The sequence below is a fragment of the Ostrea edulis genome, chromosome 9 (assembly GCF_947568905.1).
Source record: "Ostrea edulis chromosome 9, xbOstEdul1.1, whole genome shotgun sequence".
NCBI classification, from domain to species: Eukaryota; Metazoa; Mollusca; class Bivalvia; order Ostreida; family Ostreidae; genus Ostrea; species Ostrea edulis.
This window is the reverse complement of record NC_079172.1, coordinates 17,126,379-17,148,105: the sequence shown is the minus strand read 5'-3', so window position 1 is coordinate 17,148,105 and position 21,727 is coordinate 17,126,379. Positions and strand designations below refer to the sequence as shown.

Here is a 21,727-nt window from a genome sequence, read left to right as displayed (position 1 = left end):
GGTTGATGTGATTTATCGAAGATTTTTGATTCGCATATTACATACTTAAGGAGGTATGCTACACCAGAGTTTGATGTAGATGAATTTTGAAGTTGAAAATTTTCAAATTTACTTTATTTTGTCAAAAAATACAGTTTTAGTCGAAGGTAATCTGAAATTTTTTTTAAAACCCCTGCTGGACTCGAACCTGCGACCTACAGTTCAGCAGTCGGTATTCTAACCTACTGAGCTAATCGACTAGGTATTTAAATGGAAAAGGAAAAGTCAAATATTGCTGATATCGATTTTTTCATCCATGTTTTTAAAGTAAGTCAGCCATTATGACGATGTAGAGTACTACCTTAATTTGATTTAAAATAATGCATAAATACATGTGTCATTTTCTATCCAAGTATTATTACATTGCTGGCGTGCCACGACATTCTCTGCTAGGGCCTCATTTATTTTTGGGAGTTAAACTCTGTTTAACTTCCCACTGCCATCAAAAACTGCGTGCATGAATATATTGCACAAGACTTTGGTGTGGGCCTCTTTACGTCCCGTTTTATATGAAATAATGCATAACCCGTACAACGTTCCCAAAACAATATAATCCTATCGTCAAAAGCTACATGTAAAATTTAAAACAAAGAGAGCTTGTTTCAAATTATGAGCACCATATAAACAGATATGTTCGTTTCATAAAATGGACGAAGAGTTCCCATTGCCAATCCTCTTTCATCGTCATCTGGATTTCATGTGTGCGCTTCTGAGGATATCCTGGATGGAGGAAAACACATTACAAAATAGTAGTGTCGTATGCATTGCTGTTTGGTGATCACAAGAACAGCTTGACCACTCTATAATCGTAATAGGTTCTATCTACAGGTATCTCTTTACAAGACAGCCAGTGCAAACGAGGACACGCATTGTCGTGAATATGATTTGGTAATTCCCAACAGCCCAATTCAGGGCTCTCACTTTAAAATGCATAAAATCGTCCTGATGTCTTAAATCCAATCGATTAAGGAATAGTACAGAAACACGCGATTCAATACGTAGTATGATATTCCGGTGCAAAAAACGGCTTTGCTTTAGTTACGCAATTCCACCTCAGCCGTGAAATGTTCACCTGCACTATTCATTTCTCTTCCTCATGGAAAGCCACCTGGAGTTCCTTCGGAAGCAAACCTATACTCCCATAATATATTCCAGTAGCTCACGCTTACGACGACTGAATTGTACATCTTGAAAAGACTGGTATATGATTTGCGCATTGTGAACACAACGTACGGTTTCAGATTGATATGAGGCTTAATTTCATTAGACTTCGGAAGAGCAACGGGTGGGCGCTTTTTCCTGCAAAAAATAAGGTTCAGCAATTTCATACTAAGTCCGCAGACCCACAGCGTAGTGAATTCTGAATCCGAAACACTACAGAACAAGATTTTGACAAGTAACATATTTCATTAAAAGTGAATTGACAATAACTATATATTCGCTCAGTATCCTCCGTTAGACAATTCTCGATATCACGTGTTTGTGAGTGGAGATTTATTAGGCGCACACGAAGGAAATGCTGCATAAACTTCATGGAGTGGATGATGGATCCATATTTGTTTGGGTAAAAACCTGGGCAGCAAAGGCGAATAACGCGCGTCGTTTACTGAAATCAATTACTCGGTTAAAGTTATTTTTATTTCCATACACCAAAACACTTTCCTGCAGGGGGTGTACATGATACCTTTAATACAACATGTTAAAAATGAAACGAGTGAAACTCGTGTTGTCAAAGATAAATACTTCTAATAAATTGTGCTCTTTCCACAAGTGCGCGGGTAATGTTAGATCATGCAACTGGAAGGGTTTCTTTCAGTTCTGTATTCAAATTAATATGGCTAATACATTAAAGCACTTCAAGTGAAATTCAAACACATTCATATCACAAGACGCATCATATTGAATCCGTGTTAATTTTGAGATGACACCCTCTATATCCAATTTTAATTCAGACAATACACATGCTCATGAATATGCAATTAATAAAAACATTGATAAAAAGGTATTCTTCTTTTCAAAAGTAAACATGTAATTCGGTGCAGACCTACATTTTGCACCTACCAGTTAAGCCTAGGTTTCTTGTGCAAATATGACAAGGCTTCGGCAATTTTTGCACCTTGATTAAACTCTTGCTGTCTTAACTACGTCCTTCTACTAGGTCAAGTTGAATGCAGACGAGAGTGAGGTTGGTGGCGCATGGCCCTTCTTAACTTTTAAAATCAAAGTCACCAGCACAAGTCATATTTCCTCTTGCACATAACCCATCACATCACATCACACCACCACAAATAATCAAAGTCCTGTGGCGATTGGCAAACGACAAAAACAGCAGATGTGCATCAACTGGAAGCTGCAGTTGTTACCCTACACACAGGCAGCTCAAGGAACTGGTCATCAGTTCTTTGACCGAGACAGGAAAGCCTCCCGTCAACATCTTGATTGACTGAGCAGCCATCTCTAGGAACGCACTGCTCACCCCCGTTGCCTAGGAGAGGGCTAGAAATGGTGCCCCAAAAATCGCCCGTCTCAACTAACCCAGGCTAGTTTACCACGACTGGCAAGGATCCCCATTATGCAGTCGAAAATTACAAGAAAAACAACAAACGGATACCGATCACAGTCGGCGAGTGGAACGTTCGAACACTCTTGGACAAAGTTGATTCGAATAGACCGGAAAGAAGAACAGCACATACAAAGTGGGCATTGCTGCTCTGAGTGAAACTCGTTTTGCCGAAGAAGGACAACTGTGAGAGCCTAAAGCCGGATACACCTTCTTTTGGAGTGGGCATAGGAAGGATGAACGCTGTGAGTCGGGAGTTGGCTTTACAATCAAAAACTACCTAATAGGCAAGTTAGCTAGCCTACCCAAAGGGGTCAACGATCGCCTCATGAAGGCTAATCTTCAACTGAAAGGAAAGAGAAATGCTACCCTTGCTAGATGTCCCTAGCATAATAAACCCTGATGACATCAGACGACTCAACTGTATGACAAACGGGATGATTTCAGTTCTCCGTCAACTTCCCATATAGATGTAGCAATATTCCATTATCACCTGCATATGGTGTTTATATCTCTCAACTGATTCGATACTCAATGGCTTGTTCTGCGTATAGTCAGTTTTTAGATCGAGGTAAGCTACTGACAAACAAGTTGATGGTACAGGGGTTTCAACAGTCTCGATTGAAGTCAACATTTCGCAAATTCTATGGTCGTTATAAGGATCTAGCTCGTCAATACAACCTATCATTGGGTCAAATGCTTTCTGGCGTGTTTCATGCCGATTGTTAGGCCATTCTTGGCACACTGATTTTGACCACAGATAACTCCGTTTACCTGCTCAGGATATAGGGCTCACGGCGGGTGTGACCGGTCAACAGGGGATGCTTACTCCTCCTAGGCACCTGATCCCACCTCTGGTGTGTCCAGGGGTCCGTGTTTTCCCAACTATCTATTTTGTAGGGCCTCCGTGGCCGAGTGGTTAGAGCATCGCGCTCAAAATCACACGGCCTCTCACCTCTGTCGCCGTGAGTTCGAATCCCGCTCGTGCCGGTAAGTGAGAAAGTTTCCCAGTTTACTTTCGGAAGGTCGGTGGTATCTTCCCAATTACGCGGCTGAGTTAAGGCTTTCCTCATAAATACCAGTGCTGTAAAAGATGTACTTTACCGCACTGGCACATACATGACGTCACAATGAAAAATACGTCATGATGAAGGTCATGACGTACTTATCTACATTCATTTTGCGGTTGGAAATGTCAAAATATTTTTTCGTTATTTACCACCACTGTCAAACAATAAACCGCAATCGTGTAAAAGTTTCTGTCAAATGGGTTATATTAATTCTCTTTGATATTGAAATATTTTCAATTTCTTCTTTATATAACATACATGCTAAAGTAATATCCATATTATATTGTGATCTTGATATCGCCCCTAATCTGCACGAATATAGTGACTTTCACAATGAACTCATTTGCATAAACAGGGTTTCCCTACATACAAATTTCATCATTGGCACGACACCCCAAGGTTTTTGAGTGAAAGATGTTTGATTTATATGACATATGAACTTCAGTGCAAAAGGACAGTTAGGGGAGCAAGTTGTGGCTTCAACAGAAAACATGTTTTTCAGGCTAGATTCAACTTTGTATATGCAAAAATCGCCGCATCTTGCATATTTAATGCAAAAATTAGACATGTTACAAGTCACGATAAACTTGCTCTCATCACTTTTCAAATTAAGAAATTAATATGTTTTGAAGTAATATTAACTTCAACATGCATTGATATCTGGATATAATGCCAATGGAACGATTTATACATACACGGTACGATTTTATCTTGATATTTGATCACGTGATATACAGCTAATGTAGAGACTGTCGGTCTGGTGAAAAATGTATGGGAGGTCAATATGCACTTAATTATATATACATATTTTTTGTATATAAGGGTTGTGCGTACAGGATTTGTCAAAAATTGATCTGTATATATTGCTTTTTTCCTCTGACATATTCTATGGCCCTCCTTAACACAACTGCGTACATTGTATCTGGGTTCTCTCTTCCACCAATAAATACGTATACTGGGTGCCACCAGATAACTGAAAAATTGTTGAGTGTGGCTGAAAACATCAAGCAATCTATTTTGTATTGCTTATATGAGATTGGTCGCTGTTCGTTATCTTCACCTTTCATCAAGGACAAGTTTTATGAGGAACTTGACACTATCATCGCTTCCATAAACATGTGGTTCTCGTGGACTTTAATGCCCGGGTCGGGTCGGATGTAGAAGCGTGGAGTAAAGTCATTGGATCATGTAATAGCAATGGTCTACTCCTCCGATTATTTGCCCAACACTGCCTTAGTGCCACAAACACACTCTTCCAGCTGCCAACCAGAAATAAAACCACCTGGATGCACCCTCGCTCAAATCACTGGCACTTCATCGACTATGCCATAGTCAACAGGAACGATGTGCGAGTGACGAAGTCAATATGTGGAGCATACTGTTGGACGGACCACCGCCTCATCAAATGCAAGCTAAACTTTCATATTTAACCACCTAGGCGTCCACAGGGGATGAAACCGCCCAAGCTCCTGAATATTGACAAGCTGAATAATGCTAACGTCAAGCAGCAAGTCGCTAGTGAATTGGATGGGAAACTTGAGTCATTGTCCTTGAACTCTGGAGACATTGAGCAGGACTGGAGGAATTGCAGGAACACTGTACACTATGTCCTAATACGCACTCTCACCAAGACTAGTCTGGGGAAAACACTGCGGTCATAGACAAGCTGCTTGAAGAAAAAACAGGCTCTTAAAACTAAATATTTCAAACATTACTCCAGCCAACACAGCTGCTTTACACCAAGTAAAGCAGACTGTCCAGACTGAATTAAGGCATATGAAGGACAGATGGCTCAGTCAAAAGGACAATGAAATCCATTGCTTCGCTGACACCAACAATTCACCACTTCTCTCTCTGCTGATGGAACCAGAACCAAACTTATCACAGACAAGAATGGTATTATTGATAGTTGGGCAGAACACTTCGAGTAGGTTCTAAACAGGCCATCGTCAATCAGCAACGAGGCAATCAATCTTATACCTTAGACCCACTTGACGACCATCATTCTGTTACAGAGACCGAAAAGGCTATACAGCAATTGTCAACTGGCAAAGCTCCTGTGGTGGACGCCATTCCAGCCGAGATCTATAAATCGGCAGGTCCACTGACGATTCAGAAACTGACCAATTTTTTGCAGCCAATGTGGGCAAAGAAGACCTTACCACAGGACCTAACGGATGCTTTAACAGTCCATCTCTACAAGCGTAAAGGAAACATACAGTCCTGCGAAAACCACAGAGGAATTTCACTTCTATCCATCGCTGGAAAGACCATTGCACGCATACTGTTCAACAGACTTTTTCGCCACCTTGAAAATGGTCTCCTACCAGAAAGTCATTGCGGATTCCGCTCAGGTCGTGGAACAGTGGACATGATCTTTGCGGCCAAACAACTGCACGAGAAATGCCAAGACCAGAACGCCAGCCTCTACACAACTTTTGTAGACTCCGCAAAAGCATTTGATACCGTCAACGGGACTGGTTCATGGTTAATCATGGAGAAATTTGGCTACCCACCAAGGTTCATTACGATGGTACGTCAATTGCATGATGGTATGCAGGCCTACGTTCTTGATGATGGCAATCAATCTTCACCCTTTGAGGTCACAAATGGTGTCAAGCAAGGTTGCGTTTTAGCCTCAACGCTGCTCAGCATGATGTTTACTGCTATGCTGGCAGATGCCTTCTCTGAGCGTTACCCAGGCATTGGCATCAGGTAGCGCACTGATGGAGGAGTCTTCAACTTACAGCGCCTAAAAACCAAGACAAAGGTTCGCTTTAAAAGACTGAGAGACCTTCTCTTTGCAAATGATTGCGCCCTTAATGCCTCAACAGAGCTTGACATGTAAACAAAGCCTGAATAGGTTTCCAGATGCTTGTGACAACTTTGCTTTGACGATAAGCACTAAGAAAACTGATGTGATCTTCCAACCAGAACCAAACTGCCCTACAATGAGCCAAACATCTACATCAAGTCTGAGCGCCTCAACCATGTGGAAAAGTTTACAATTCATACTTTGGAAGCACCTTATCCCGAAACGTCCACAATGATGAAAGATAAAGATAATGAACAGTGATCAATCTTATGAATCCCATAAGCAATACAGAATATATGAAAAAGAACTTGATACATTGTCAGAATGGATTAATTAAAATCCCGCATTAGAAATATTAAAACAAAAGTACGTATCATCTATCCTTCTGTGTTTAGTAAACCAGAAGTGATAAAAGAATTAGATAGGTTACATGAGGAATATGTTTTGGTTTCAGCTGACAAAGCTTGTAACAACATTGTCTTTGTTTGTAAGGCTCATTATTACAACTGTATTTTAAAAGAATTTGACATTAATTCCACTTTTGGTAATCGTACTTTTACTCCAGCTGCCCTTTCAAAACTCTTACAAATTGGATCCAGTAAGTACTCTACCAAGCCCCTATCTTTGCTCCTCACGAAAATATCAAGAACTGTGAAGGAGAAACTTCAAATGTACTGTGCTATTACATATGCCAGAGATGGTGTAAATCATATGTGGATTTTTTTTTAAAAATTCTAAAGAACTTTTAGTAAACCTGAAATCGCAAAGCTTTTTCCAAATCAACAACATCAAAGCGTATGACTTTTCAACACTTTACACGACCGGTCCTCACGATCAATTAAAGACTAGACTTTTTGACATCATATACATTTGCTTCTTCACCAAAAATGGAAAACGTAAATATTCCTATCTAGTGATCAGCCATACAAAAATTACTTTGTTGAACGCTACTCTGATTCCATGTACCAGTACTCTGAAGTTGAAATAAAAAATATGCTAGAGTTCCTCGTTGACAATATCTTTATGATCTTTGGTGATCAGGTCTTGCAACAGTCTGTTGGAATCCCCATGGGCACGAATTGTGCTCCTTTGTTAGCTGATCTGTTTTTATATTCCTAAGAAGCAGAATTTATTTTAAAAAATATCTTGCTGTGGCCTTCAATTCGATATTTAGATATATTGACGACGTATTATCTATTAACAATAATAAATCTCTGTTCCAAAAAAGCTGCAAATTATACTGAATATGAGAAGTACTGGCAGAATATATGTGATTTGCTTTGATTATGTACTGTTAACAGAAAACAATTGCTTTATATGAAATGATTGAGACTGATCAGTGGACCAGGCAAAATTCTTCCAATTTACCCTCTCTCTCTCTCTCTCTCTCTCTCTCTCTCTCTCTCTCTCTCTCTCTCTCTCTCTTCGAAATTAAATACCTTTCACATTATATATACATAAATGTCACATGCACTCCTAAATATACACATATATTTGTATTTATATCATGTGTTGTTAATATCTAAATGTTTATTTATTGTGAAAGCAAAAAAATAGATGGATTACAAAAAAACCCCAAAAAAACCAATAATAATTTTCATTCATATGTCGATTCGATATATCTCTGTGAATTCGAAATGAAAGACACCACAAAGTCGTCCACTTCTGCTTCATACTTAGATATTTTATTGAAAATAGACATTAACGGCAAACTAAGAACTCAACTTTGTGAAAAACAGGATGATTTCAGCTTCTCCATCGTCAACTTCTCATATTTAAAACTTCATAGTTATTTCGGATTTCAAACATTTCGGTTGAGCATCACTGAAGAGACATTATTTGTCGAAATGCGCATCTGGTGCATCAAAATTGGTACCGTATAAGTTTTACATTATGACCCCTGGGTCGAGGCCTCTGCTGGTGGACTGTTAGTCCCCGAGGGTCTCTACAGCCCAGTAGCTAAGTACTTCGTTACTAGCTTGAAAATACGGATGTATATTTAATTGCTGTTATAAAATTTAGAAATTCATTTCAAAATTAAGGATTATCTCCCTCATGCATAGCTCTTATCCTTGGACGAATTTGGCTCCACTTTTTTTGGCACGCTGATTTTGGCTATATTTAGCTCTAAAACTTCATAGTTATTTCGGATTTCAAACATTTCGGTTGAGCATCACTGAAGAGACATTATTTGTCGAAATGCGCATCTGGTGCATCAAAATTGGTACCGTATAAGTTTTACATCTATGTAGCAATATTCCATTATCACCTGCATACGGTGTTTATATCTCTTAACTGATTCAATGCGCAAGAGCTTGTTCTGCTTATCGTCAGTTTTTAAATCGAAACAGGCTACTGGCAAAAAAATTGATGGTGCAGGGGTTCCACCAGTCTCGTTTAAAGTCAGCGTTTTGCAAATGCTATGGTCGTTATAACGATCTAATTTGCCAATACAACATATCATTGGGTCAAATGCTTTTTAACGATTGTTAGGACGTTCTTGCCATACTGATTTTGAGTACGGATAACTCCATTTATCTGATCAAGATATAGGGCTCACGGTGGGTGTGACCGGTCGACAGGAGATGTTTACTCCTCCTAGACGCATGATCCCATCGCTGGTGTGTCCAGGAGTCCTTGTTTACCCAGCTATTTTGTATTAAGGAGTTATGAGATTGATCACTGTTCGTTATCTTCATCTTTTATGTACAACATCGACACCATTCTGCGGTCAGACCAACTCCGATGGGCTGGTTATGTTGGAGGAATGGATGACACCCGAAACAGCTCTTGTACAGGGAGCTAGAAAATGGCTCACGCCCCAGAAGTGGTCAGGAAAAAGCGGTACAAAGACTCCCTGAAAATATCCACCATGCTGTTCCACATCGAACCTGATACATGGGAATATCTAGCTCTTGGCCGAACTTCCTGGCGCTCTAGCGTGAAGATTGGAGCAAGATACACGAGGAGAATCGTATCTGCCTGGCAAAACAGAAGAGGGCTGTGCGAAAGGAGAGAGAAGCATCGACAGCAGCTCCATCTGGACCGTCTTGTCCGGAATGTGGAAGGACGTTCCACGCGAGGATACAGGACTTGTCAGCCATCTTCTGACCCACAACACTCAACGCAGAAATCAGCAGAGGTGAAATTATGGTAATCTTCGACATCGAAGGATAGCAATGAATTCTAAATAAACTTAACTGCTCGAAGAAATATTTAATATAAATCACAAAAAAATTAACTTTATTTCATTTGTATACCCACTCCCGCCCCTACCCGAGGTTTAACGCATGACCTGCGGAACCGAATCTCCTAGCAGCATGTAACCAGCGCGGTAGACCGCTCAACCATCTAGGCAAGTTTGTTAAACGATGAAATTCTTGCAGCGCTGCCACATGCTATTGAACTCATTTTAACATAGTCATTTCGGTATGCATTTTATATCCGTGCTCATCTGTTTTGTGTCAGTGTGTTCTAACAGTAAATATTAGACTGAGTGATACTCAGATATAAGTAAGTAAGTAAGTAAGTAATTTTATTTATTATAGTGGCATGTGTACATATATTCATACATACAATTTCATCACAATATACAAATCAATAAACACCCGGCCCGTCGGGCCTATATGCCACTTTAAACGTTAATATAATTATATATAATACAAATAATTGCGCATAATAACATTTTTTATAACTATATATACATACATGTGTATACATGTATAATAAGCATATATTTAGAATCTATCAATTCAACTCACATCGCTTTCACTCATTTTACTAGAAGCTCATAAAGCTCATTCGCCGTAAACCATTTCAGTTCAGATGTCAATCATAGCGACGACATTCGTAAACAAAAGAATCTCATAACAAAAATCATTGATTTTCAAGAACTAACAACTTTTTATTTTGATTAGTAATTTACGTTTCATGTTGTCAGATAGGACTAAACACAGGTATATCATTGGAAATTCCTTTTAACAATAAACTAATATGTACTGTGGAAAGCATCGCCGATTTCACATAAAACGGACAATTAACCTAGCATCAACAATTTGAACAATCCAGCGAGGTTACACCTATGTTTGATTGCTTAGAAATAAACCACAAGGTGCTTAGCCTTTCATTAACGTTTGTTCGTTTTGATATGACGGAAAATTACGAGAAAACTACAGGATATGGTATTAACGTGACCAAATAAAGACCATGGCACGGCGAGTTCACAAAGGTTAAATGAAGTTGTTTTGTATTTCACAAACCTGACTTGTGGATAGGAAAATATACATCAATGTATAAACAATTTTAAGCAATTGTTTGAAAATGCAAAGCCAGGTGAATTTATAATGTTGGTAATTATAAATTCTCGCATGAAATTGTTTTTGCAATGAAAGTGGTGTTGTTGTGTGTAACATATTGAGATTTTTGCTTATCTTTGTTGGGTTGTTTACTAGAGACTATTGAGTAATGTTGTAACTATTCTAAATTATATATTCGTAGACTATAACAATTATAGTAATTCACAGAGTATAGTGTAAAATTTATACGGTACCACTTGTGATGCACCAGATGCGCATTTCGACAAATAATGTCTCTTGAGTGATGCTCAAGCTGAAATATTGGAAATCCGAAATAACAATAAACGCGCAAGAACTAAAAAGAAAAACAGAGTGCCAAAGACTGGAGTCCAATTCGTCTACCGATCAGAGCTATGCATGAGGGAGATAATCCTTAAGGAGGTATGCTACACCAGAAAAAGATGGATGAAAAGTGGAGGATATGTACAACAATATTTTGAAATTGAAAACTTTCAAATTTACTTTATTTAGTCAAAATATGCAGTTTTAGTAGAAAGCAATCCGAGAAAAAATTAAAACCCCTGCTGGACGATCTACAGTTTAGCAGTGAACGTGCTAACATACTGAGCTACTCGGCTAGGCGAGAATTTTTCTAATGAATAGACAAATATTGCTGATATTTATATTTTCATCCATGTTTTAAAAAGAAGTCAGCCAATGACGATGTAGAGTACCTCCTTAATTTTGAAATGAATTTCTATACTCTAATTCCATAAACTATGGGAAATTGTAAATAAGAGCCTGATCTTAAGATCAACATTAGTACTATCAATCGTTTTTAACATTGGATGTTTGAGGAATGCAGATTTATTATTTGTTTATTGTTTTCAAACACCAAATCTACAGAAGGAAACAATAACTGCATTAGTAAAACAATTGTTATCTTGCACATATATCCAGGCATGATATAATGTAGATAATAATTGAAATTACGAAACTAGAGTTCTCAATTTGACAAATGTTTCATATTCATTGTACAATCAATGTCCATTTTCAAAATTTTTGTTGTTGTTGTTGTTTTTTTGGATTTTATGTTTATATCCTAACGAGTATGTTGCATGATTAAACCTAGAATTATGACAAACTTCGATTTCAATATCATGATATTTTTAGTGATAAATTATACTGTGGTACTGATCCCATTAAAGATATTGTTAACCCATGTGATTATAATATTACAAAATGTTTGTGTAACTATTTAGATAGATGCTTTGTGCAGAGAAACCAATCCATGTTCTCTAAAGAACCGTATGAATATGTCTTGTATACGCTATAGTCATTGTGCCATATATTTTTTTCCCTTTTCTTTTTGTTATATGTCATTTGTTTGTTATTTTGACTGTATTCCAACATGGCGATTTCAAGAAATAAATTGAAATTGAATTATAATAATTTTATTCAAAAATATTTAAAGGGATTGGGCAGCAGACATATTCTAGTCTATTTATCCCTCTCTCTAGATGAAAAGCTGAACATCCTTGAATAGGAGCCAGCGACCATGCGCAATTTTACAAAAATTAAATTGCTATTACAGTGATTAAATATTAAAACCATTCATCAAGTTCGGAGTACTGCTTTTCCCAGAGTGCAATTTATAAAAGTTTCGTTTAATGGAGCAAGTTCTCAATTGAAGAGCGCATTGTACGAGACTTGCTGTTGTGAATTATTGAGGGAAACGAAATGACATATAGTACAAAAATGCAGCAATGGGGAGTAGTTAAATGGGCACACTCATCAACAACATTAGCGCAAAAACACACCATTCAATACTGCTATGGAAGTTCGTGGCTATCACGGAGAAACATGGTAGTAGTTTAATTGTAAAGTTTGAGACCCAGTTATATGTGTCTTTTGATTGGATGCCTACACGTTGTTTAAAGTGGAATCTCGAGTTAGAAGTTATATGACCACCAATTTCACAAACATTCTGAGAGTATTGCTGAGTCAATGCATGCCCCCTACCCTCCATCTTATCCTGCCTTTTTTCCAGCTACCTTCTATGATTAACTGGGATATATTTACTCAGCATTGCTGGGGCAATGCATGCCCCCTACCCACCATCTTATCCTGCCCCTTTCCAGCTACCTTCTGTGATTAACCGAGACATATTTATAAAATTTTGACGCGATTTCTATGAAGATATCCTCTTTACCTAGCTTACAATATTCTTGCTAAAATAATCAACACCCATCTTAAATTATTACACACTTCAAAGCTTGAGTATTGAAGAAAGGGATTGAGTTCCTTAAAAACAATTGTATACTTGCATAGTATTGGGATAAAATACTTTCTATTTGATAAAACAGAAAAACACTACTAAGAGCTTTTTTATGTTGCATTTATCATTTTAGAATAAGCCTGAACACAGTCTAAGCGAACACGAATAGCTGTAGGACACTACATACTCGTATATTTGGTGGGAATATACGGTTTGGCGATCCGTCTACATACTAGATTCATGTTTTTGTTGTTCTTTTCTTAACATTTCGTTAACTCCTCTGGATATATGGTTCTTCTAAAAATTTACAAAATTGTGGGTCCAATTTCGTGAATATTTTTAGATGACTTTGGGGATTGTATTTAATGTTTGGGGCAGCTGAATAGCGATGATTGTTACGTATAGTAGTGCATAAAAAGTCAAGACATCCCCGATATGAAGTCACTGTACAACTGTTATAGAGATACAGCTGACTTCAGACCAATCAAACAAGGCAGAAGTGTTGGCTAAGTCCGGCGACTGATCCGTTATGTGTGCTCCTGTAATGGGGAATGCGTTAAGCTTCTCGTTTTTGATGTTCTGTACATGATTCATGACGTGAATCATTTTAAATGATAGAAGTAAGTTCTCGGTATTCTTTTAAATGATTCTTTCTTCCCATAGGTCGTGAACCGATAGTAATTGCCTGGCGTTGACTGAAAAAACTCGCAATGTTTGGCAAATGCAAATAAAACACGTGCACAAACAATTCATTACCGTCGTCCAAGTGGCAATGTTTTTTGGATGTTTTGTTTGTTTGCTTGCTTGTGTGCTTGTTTCTGTTTATTATGACAGATTTACACAAGCAGCACACCTTACCAAAGAAAAGATAATCCGAAAGGAATTTAAGATTTATGAGGGCAAAATGAATCTAAAACTAGGCTCCGTGTTAGTTGTTCAGAATTAGTAGCGCCATAATATATTCAAGGTTTATAGGCATGACGGAGATGGAATACATCAGGTTTTGTTTTAGTGAGTTCAAACTTTACATTGGCGGAATGAATTTTGGCTTTGTCTTCATGGATATTTAGCCGCTCTAGTTTACTATATTTTGGTACATTATTTCATATCAATATACACATAATCATGATCTACATAATCAAAATGACCATTTCTATCCTACAAATACTAGGATGAAGTTAGCGATAAATCTGTAGCTCTCTGGGAAAATTTGGGGATAGACCAGAGAGCTACAGATCCATCCCTTATAAAAACCGTGGATTTACGGCGCAGAAAAAATACACACGGTTGAGGTCTTATACCTAATTCATCGTTGTATTCTTGCATCGCCGTCTCAAATATTTGATAAAGATTCCAACATATTTACCCCATTGTACTTGTGTCTAGATATATCTTCAAATATTTCTTATACCCAACTCCCAGCTTATTCAAATGTCTTCCGTTTGTTGACGTAGCCATGTTAGATAGCCAGTCAAATCGAATCCCGTTAATTTCCATACTCACAATAGTTTTAAAACAATGATGTCTATGTGAACAGATATTCCAACATATATTTTAGTTAAATATTTTGGATGATATCATTCCAGTTTAATTGAAAAATAATGTTTTAAATAGGTTTGAATATTGAATTCAATTCACGGCTTTCATACAGGACCAGTCAAATCGAACCGCCCCGTTTTTGTATCGATGAAAGGTGAAGATAACGAACAGTGATCAATCTCATAGCTCCTATACGCAATAAAAATAGATATTTGGTTGGGCAAACACGGACCCCTGGGCATTCTAGAGGTGGGATCATGTGCCTAGGAGGAGTAAGCATCCCCTGTCGACCGGTCACACCCGCCGTAAGCCCTATATCCTGATTAGATAAACGGAGTTATTCGTAGTCAAAATCAGTGTGCCTAGAACGTCCTAACAATCGGTATGAAACACGTCAGACAGCATTTGACCCAATGATAGGCTGTATTGATGATATTATATTCGAGGTATGTGTTTTGGTCATCATTTATCATAAACACGGATAATTAATCTAATATGAAAATTGCATAATTTCTATAGATGTAAAAGAAGCTTTTGAGTATCGAAAAGCAAGCCTGGTATGTTATGAAAGCCTAGCTAGTTTGACTACTTCAACAAACGGAATCATTTGAAGATGTGGGGCTTTCATCTTTGGTTGCATGGAGCTTTAATCAATATTTCAAGGTATGTTTGGACACAGGAATAGTAGTAAAATATATAAGGATTTTTTTAAAATAAATTTTTTTAGACGGCAATGCAAGAACACAGCGATATGGGGCCTCAACTGTACGCATTGTTTTCTGCGCCGTAAATCGAATGGTTTTTTAAATATTATTTTGGAGTCAATCTGTAGCTCTCTGGTCTGTCCCAATATTTTCCAAGAGAGTTACATACATGTATCTGTAACTAATATGAAGCATCAACAGACACGAATCATCACATCCAGGGAAATGAACAATTAGAATAGATAAACTTGGATCAGCAGCGATTGCATTGTTTGTTTGCTTGCTCATTTGTTTCCTTACTTGTTTGTATGTTTGTTTCTTTTTATCATAGCAAAATTGCAAGCGCAAAATCACGTTCATACATAAGCAAAAAAAAAAAAAACAGTCCCTCGATACATAACGGGTGGGGAATTGTACTATACAAATGAAAAGTTATACAATGCAAACCAGAGTTATGCAGACGGATAGTTTTACAGTACATGTGAAAAGCTGTACAATGCAAGTTAAGGGCACACACGGTACAAGTGGAGAACTGTGCAACAAAAGTGGAGCATGTGGAATATGGGTGGAGGTATTCTCTCTAGAGATGTGGAATATGGGTGGAAGTATTCTCTCTAGAGATGTGGAATATGGGTGGAGGTATTCTCTCTAGAGATGTGGAATATGGGTGGAGGTATTCTCTCTAGAGATGTGGAATATGGGTGGAGGTATTCTCTCTAGAGATGTGGAATATGGGTGGAGGTATTCTCTCTAGAGATGTGGAATATGGGTGGAAGTATTCTCTCTAGAGATGTGGAATATGGGTGGAGGTATTCTCTCTAGAGATGTGGAATATGGGTGGAGGTATTCTCTCTAGAGATGTGGAATATGGGTGGAGGTATTCTCTCTAGAGATGTGGAATATGGGTGGAGGTATTCTCTCTAGAGATGTGGAATATGGGTGGAGGTATTCTCTCTAGAGATGTGGAATATGGGTGGAGGTATTCTCTCTAGAGATGTGGAATATGGGTGGAGGTATTCTCTCTAGAGATGTGGAATATGGGTGGAAGTATTCTCTCTAGAGATGTGGAATATGGGTGGAAGTATTCTCTCTAGAGATGTGGAATATGGGTGGAGGTATTCTCTCTAGAGATGTGGACAGGCACAGTCTACATCCACTTCTCTTCGCATGTTCTGATTCTGGAAATCGTGAAAATGCCGGTGCCGATGTCGGTTTACGCTTCAACCGACTTTTCAACTAAAATATGCTTGGATTTATATTAATTGGTTGATTAATTAATTGTTTTTACGTCTCGTCGACGTCACTCATATTGAGACGTCATCAGCTGTATGTGAAGTACCACAAAATTGGACCTATGCTAAGCGCTCAACGCCTGCCGCGACACGAAATTCCCATGATTCTCACTTCTAAATGCCAAGCGAAGGAGCAATAATCATTACCTATTTTAACGTTTTAGGTTTGACGAAGCCATGGCTTGAACCCACGACCTCTCGGTTATGAAACAAACGCTATAACCACTGAGCTACCGCGACCGGTTAAATTTATGTTAATTACTAGTAATTCATTGCGGTTTTACGCCGTTTTGGCAATATTTCAGCAATTTTACGGCGGGTAACATCGTCGGAAACCCACGGTAGGTCGCTCTCCGTTTACCTCCCGTGGGACACAACGCCGATATTTTCGCATAACTCAGTAAAATGTATGACCTTATGTGACCTATCGAGGACCAATGGGAATTGCCGTAAGTATTCCCGGAACTCAAAGTGTCAGCTGTAATGGCGGCGCCCATGAAAGTGTGTGTTTTGTTGTGCCACTATATACGATATATAGATGAAATCTCCAGATTTGGCACCCAAAATAGCTGATTATTTTGGCTAATACTTCACTTTCACATGTGCCCCCCCCCCCCTTTCGGAAATACTAGATCCGCCTCTGGTATGTCTATTATCATGACTGTTACATGGCACGTGAATAAAATCAGTCATGCATGATACAATTGAAAAATCAGATGCAAATTTGAATTAAAATATGGTCTTACAATCCCGTTCACATGTCATTTTGTAATTAGCGTTGGTGAAACATCAATTGTGTTTATACAATGTAAAGAAGGTCATAATTACTGGTTCAAATTGTGCTGACAACACAACTGGAACAAATTACGGTAGTACTTAATATAGAATTAAATTTAACATACCTATATAAACCGATGAAATACCAAGTCCGTTAAAAAAACACATTGCTCCCGTATAATGGATAAAAGTGGCGAGACTACGAGTGCTGAACATGTATACATGTACATAGACTCGTACGCAGTAGTAAACGCTTGGTAATGCAGGCTTCCACCCCCACCCCCTGTCTATATAGGCACAAATACACCCTCCTCTTCAATAATGCAGATAAAGCATTTCTCTGAAAGTTTTGTAACTTATCCAACTTAAACGTAGTCAAAATCTTCGCTTCGAAAGCATATTTTTCTATGCTCCTGAGGACTGCAAATAAGGGGCTTTTTCATTATCGCAATAAGGAATGGTAAAGCGACCAATCGCATATACACTGTAGAAGCCGAGACACACCTTCCAGCGAAAATACTGGCGTTGAGTCCTACGGTAGGTAAACGGAGAGCGACCGACCGTAGGTTTCCGACGATGGGCGGGTAATAGACCTGTTGTTTTCCAAAACTTTAATATCAATGCATGCATATGTCACAAGGAAATTAACAATTACTCGCTGTTAATCAATTTTCACTTCTCGATCTCGGCGTCGCGTCAAATCTAAGACGTTTAATATACGTAGGATTTGTTTCTTCGCCAGGTATTTGAAGTATATCTTTCGGATATAACATTTAAAACGGGGTCTAGCGTCACGGTAGGCGTGGTCTCTGGTGTGATATTATGCTAAGACTGTAAGGGCCAAAATTTGTGGCACTTCGCCAAATGCTGACGATGTCTCTACTTTAGTGGGAAATTCTTGGAAGGGACGTAAAACAACAATCAAAAAAAGGGGGGACACATTAAATTATGTAAACATGAACTAATACTTTTTAACAAACAAATTTTATCAATATTTCATTCCAGAATTGTTCAGAACAAGCATTGTATAAGTATTACATAGCAAATATTGTGTGTTCCTTACCTGTCCCAATTCAAGTTATTTGAGAAATATTCTGCATGCGGTCCAAAGTCAAATCGTTTGGGAAATATTATGCGTGATTAATCTTGACGTCAAAAGTTCATATATAATAGAAAATAAATGATAATATAAAAAAAGGGGGGAATATGGAATTTGATAAATTTTTACATATTTGCGGGACCATGTCCGATCTTGAAATTTCAATGGTGTTGTTTTTTGCATTTTCTTTTTAAATTTTGATATTCAAAACATGTCATTGATCGTCTGTAAACAAAACTGTCTTTATCGTCACTTGAGACAACTCTTCAGTTGTATTCTCAGCATTAAGTTTTATTGGTGTCTTAGAAACAACCTCCAGCTAGTATTCTGAACAATGAGGCATATCAAAATCAGCATTTTCGCTTCTACCTAGCGTCTTCAACATTCTCAGCTTTCTAACTGCGTTTTCCGTCGATGCCCGAATCTCTTGTATTGTTTGAATAAAAAAAAAATCGAAAATCTATAATCGCATAGTTTTGGACGATCGGGCGGATGTCATTTTTCACTTCTAGGAAATATCATAATTTCGATTTTTCGTAAATATATGCGGTGAATCAGCCGAACTAGATTGATATACCTTAAATCATATAGATCTCACACAATGAAAGAAAGATACAGGGGAAAAGACGGTGCATTCATTAATTCCGTCAACTAGGAGACAAAGTTTTACAATTTTTGTCAGAACGATTCAACTGTAACAAAAGTAAAACAACCTATCTACTCATTCGATAACCACATGTCAAATTTCAGATTCCCAAGTTAAGGACGAAAAACTAAATTCGGCACAAAGTCCCACACATTTCGTAAAAATCGCTCAACTGTGATTGAATTTAAACTTGATCTGTAAACACCCAGTAGTAAAACTCAAAGCGTGATGAAAAAACTCCCGAAAATTAAGGTGTGACAGACGGACGAAAGAGCACAAGAAAAGAGTTAAGTAAAGGGAAATAAATCTCATCGTGACGTACCGCGTTTAGGCAAAGAAATATTTCCGGTGTTATCTTTTGATATTTTCACAGCATGAAATAACACACGTTGAAATATCGCCTTTATCGCACTGAAGACTTGCGTCGTTCTGAATTCTTTAAACCAGACTCCTATTTTAATAAACTTAATCTATTCATCAACAATTGAAGTAACAATATAGGGGTGTGAAAAGAGTTTATATTAAAACCAAAATCACGAGAACTTTTTTTTTTTTTTTTACTAGAGATGGTATACGATTTCTTCAAATTTTATACCATGATTATCAAAGTATATCAAAACTATTCAGACAAATAACAGATAAACATTTATCACCCCCAAGGTACATTTTTCCCGTGTTCTTCGTAGCAGGCTTTAAAAGATAATTTGATAAGGATGTGATGTGTGAAGGACAATGTTCATAATTTATTTTTTCCGTGTCCCTAGAAGATGTCCGCTAATCAGGGAGAGGGGGGGGGGGGGTTAGCTTAATTATTAGAGACAAATCAATTGGAACAGCGATGAAATCACACACAAAATTATGAAGAATAAAGTCGAAATATTTTCAATTCTCATACATTGCAATGAAATAGATATCCCGTATTTACTGCGGTGTCTCGGTCTATGACTCGTAATTATCATATACTGTAATAGTTAGATCGTACTTATTTCAGTTCTGAAATATCAAAGCAATATGCTTGATTTGAAAATCGTTGTCTTCTTGCAAGTAAACAAGCTGGGACAACAAAGATTTTCTCAAACAAATATGAAAAAAAATTGATTTTACTAAATTGTAAGAACGTAACATATAATGAAATGTTCTTCGATAAATATTTTACTGAAGAGAAAAACGGTTTCAGCGGCGTGTTACACAGTGTGGTGAAACATGTTAAATACATCATGTTTGTTGTCCCATAAATATTCAATACTGACTGAATACATGCAAACACTACAAGAGCGTTTAATATAACATGAATCGAACATGTATTGAAATGATCTTTTAAACCTCAACATAGGTAGAACATGGCGGAGATCGATACCTGTACGTCGATGCGGTTGCTAAGCAACGGAAGGCGAAGTGAATCAATGGATTCTGCCTCACTATTAAATATATGAATAGCAGGGTCGGAACCGCAGAGGATATATTAATTCTGGTAGAAAGACATTGAGCAAACATATTGGATTTTTTTTTTGCTAGTCTTGGGAAAGCTAACGTTCACTAACTTCATCCAAAAATGTCGGTGATTTTAACAGCCTGTAGAAAAAGTAAGCAAAATGCCATCGAGAAGGCTCTAAAGAAGAAAGCAGCTGATAAGTAAGTGCTATTTTTATTATCGTTTAAAATATTAAGAATTCTTTTGATTGTGAGCTCACGCATGTGTATTATTTTAACATACTCACAATCATACTGACATCGAATTATGCGTCTTTCATTTGCCCCTCTTCTTTAATTTCGTCTAGCACTGGCTTTTTCATGGCATAATTACGTTCTTTGTTGTAGTACAAACCAAGATTCTGTAACATTTGAACAGGGCATATGTTCTTCCCAATGAGAGAGAGAGAGAGGTAGAGAAGGAGAGAGAGAAGTAGAGAGAGAGGGGGTAGAGAGAGAGAGAGAGAAGTAGAGAGAGAGAGGTAGAGAAGGAGAGAGAGAGGTAGAGAGAGAGAGGTAGGGAGAGAGGGGGTTAGGAGAGAGAGAGGGGTAGGGAGAGAGAGGGTGTTAGGAGAGAGAGGGGGTAGGGAGAGAGAGGGGGTTAGGAGAGAGAGAGAGAGAGAGGTAGGGAGAGAGGAGAGAGAGGGGTAGGGAGAGAGAGAGAGGGGGTGAGGTAAGCTGGTTTACATCTAACAACATCATTTTAATTTGAACCTATTATATTGTACTAGTGTGACGATTGAGGTTCTGTGTGTATACATACACGACATACATACACGACCAAGTCTTACTTTGTACACTGTCGTGGATGTGGAAATTTCTTCTAATCGATGTCTTTAGAAATATTGATTTTTATTTTTGTTCGATTGAAATTGCAACACTTGCAAATCTTGTGTTTCTTAATATTATCTTAAAAATAGCTATTATCTCATAAAAATCTAAGCTTTACGTAATGTGGCGCACACGTATTTCGTAGTATTTCCTTTTGATGAGTCGCCCTTGGTTCCCTACAGAAAATGAGAATGATATTGTTTTTCTTTTTTATATTCGTACATGTATCACCATCACTACGGTAGTCTTCCATGTTGCAGCCTCGCGTTATTGTAATATTTATGTAAACACTATCTGCCTGATAAATTGTAC

General features: G+C 37.9%; 1 protein-coding gene and 1 long non-coding RNA gene across 2 annotated transcripts in view; one reads left to right on the top strand and one right to left on the bottom strand.

The window, feature by feature from the left end:
- Positions 1-571: 571 nt before the first annotated feature.
- LOC130050073 (uncharacterized) lies at positions 572-21,138 on the bottom strand. The gene is made up of 2 exons (XR_008798460.1): positions 20,833-21,138; positions 572-1,338 (listed from the first exon to the last, which is right to left on the bottom strand). It is a non-coding gene; the product is annotated as an uncharacterized LOC130050073 (long non-coding RNA).
- Positions 20,367-21,727, top strand: part of LOC125658690 (uncharacterized) — a 31,887-nt gene continuing 30,526 nt past the window's right edge. The window contains exon 1 of the mRNA XM_048890047.2: positions 20,367-20,746. Within this exon, the coding sequence (XP_048746004.1) occupies positions 20,667-20,746 (80 nt within the window). The 5' untranslated portion in view covers positions 20,367-20,666. The remainder of the gene's footprint in view (positions 20,747-21,727) is intronic.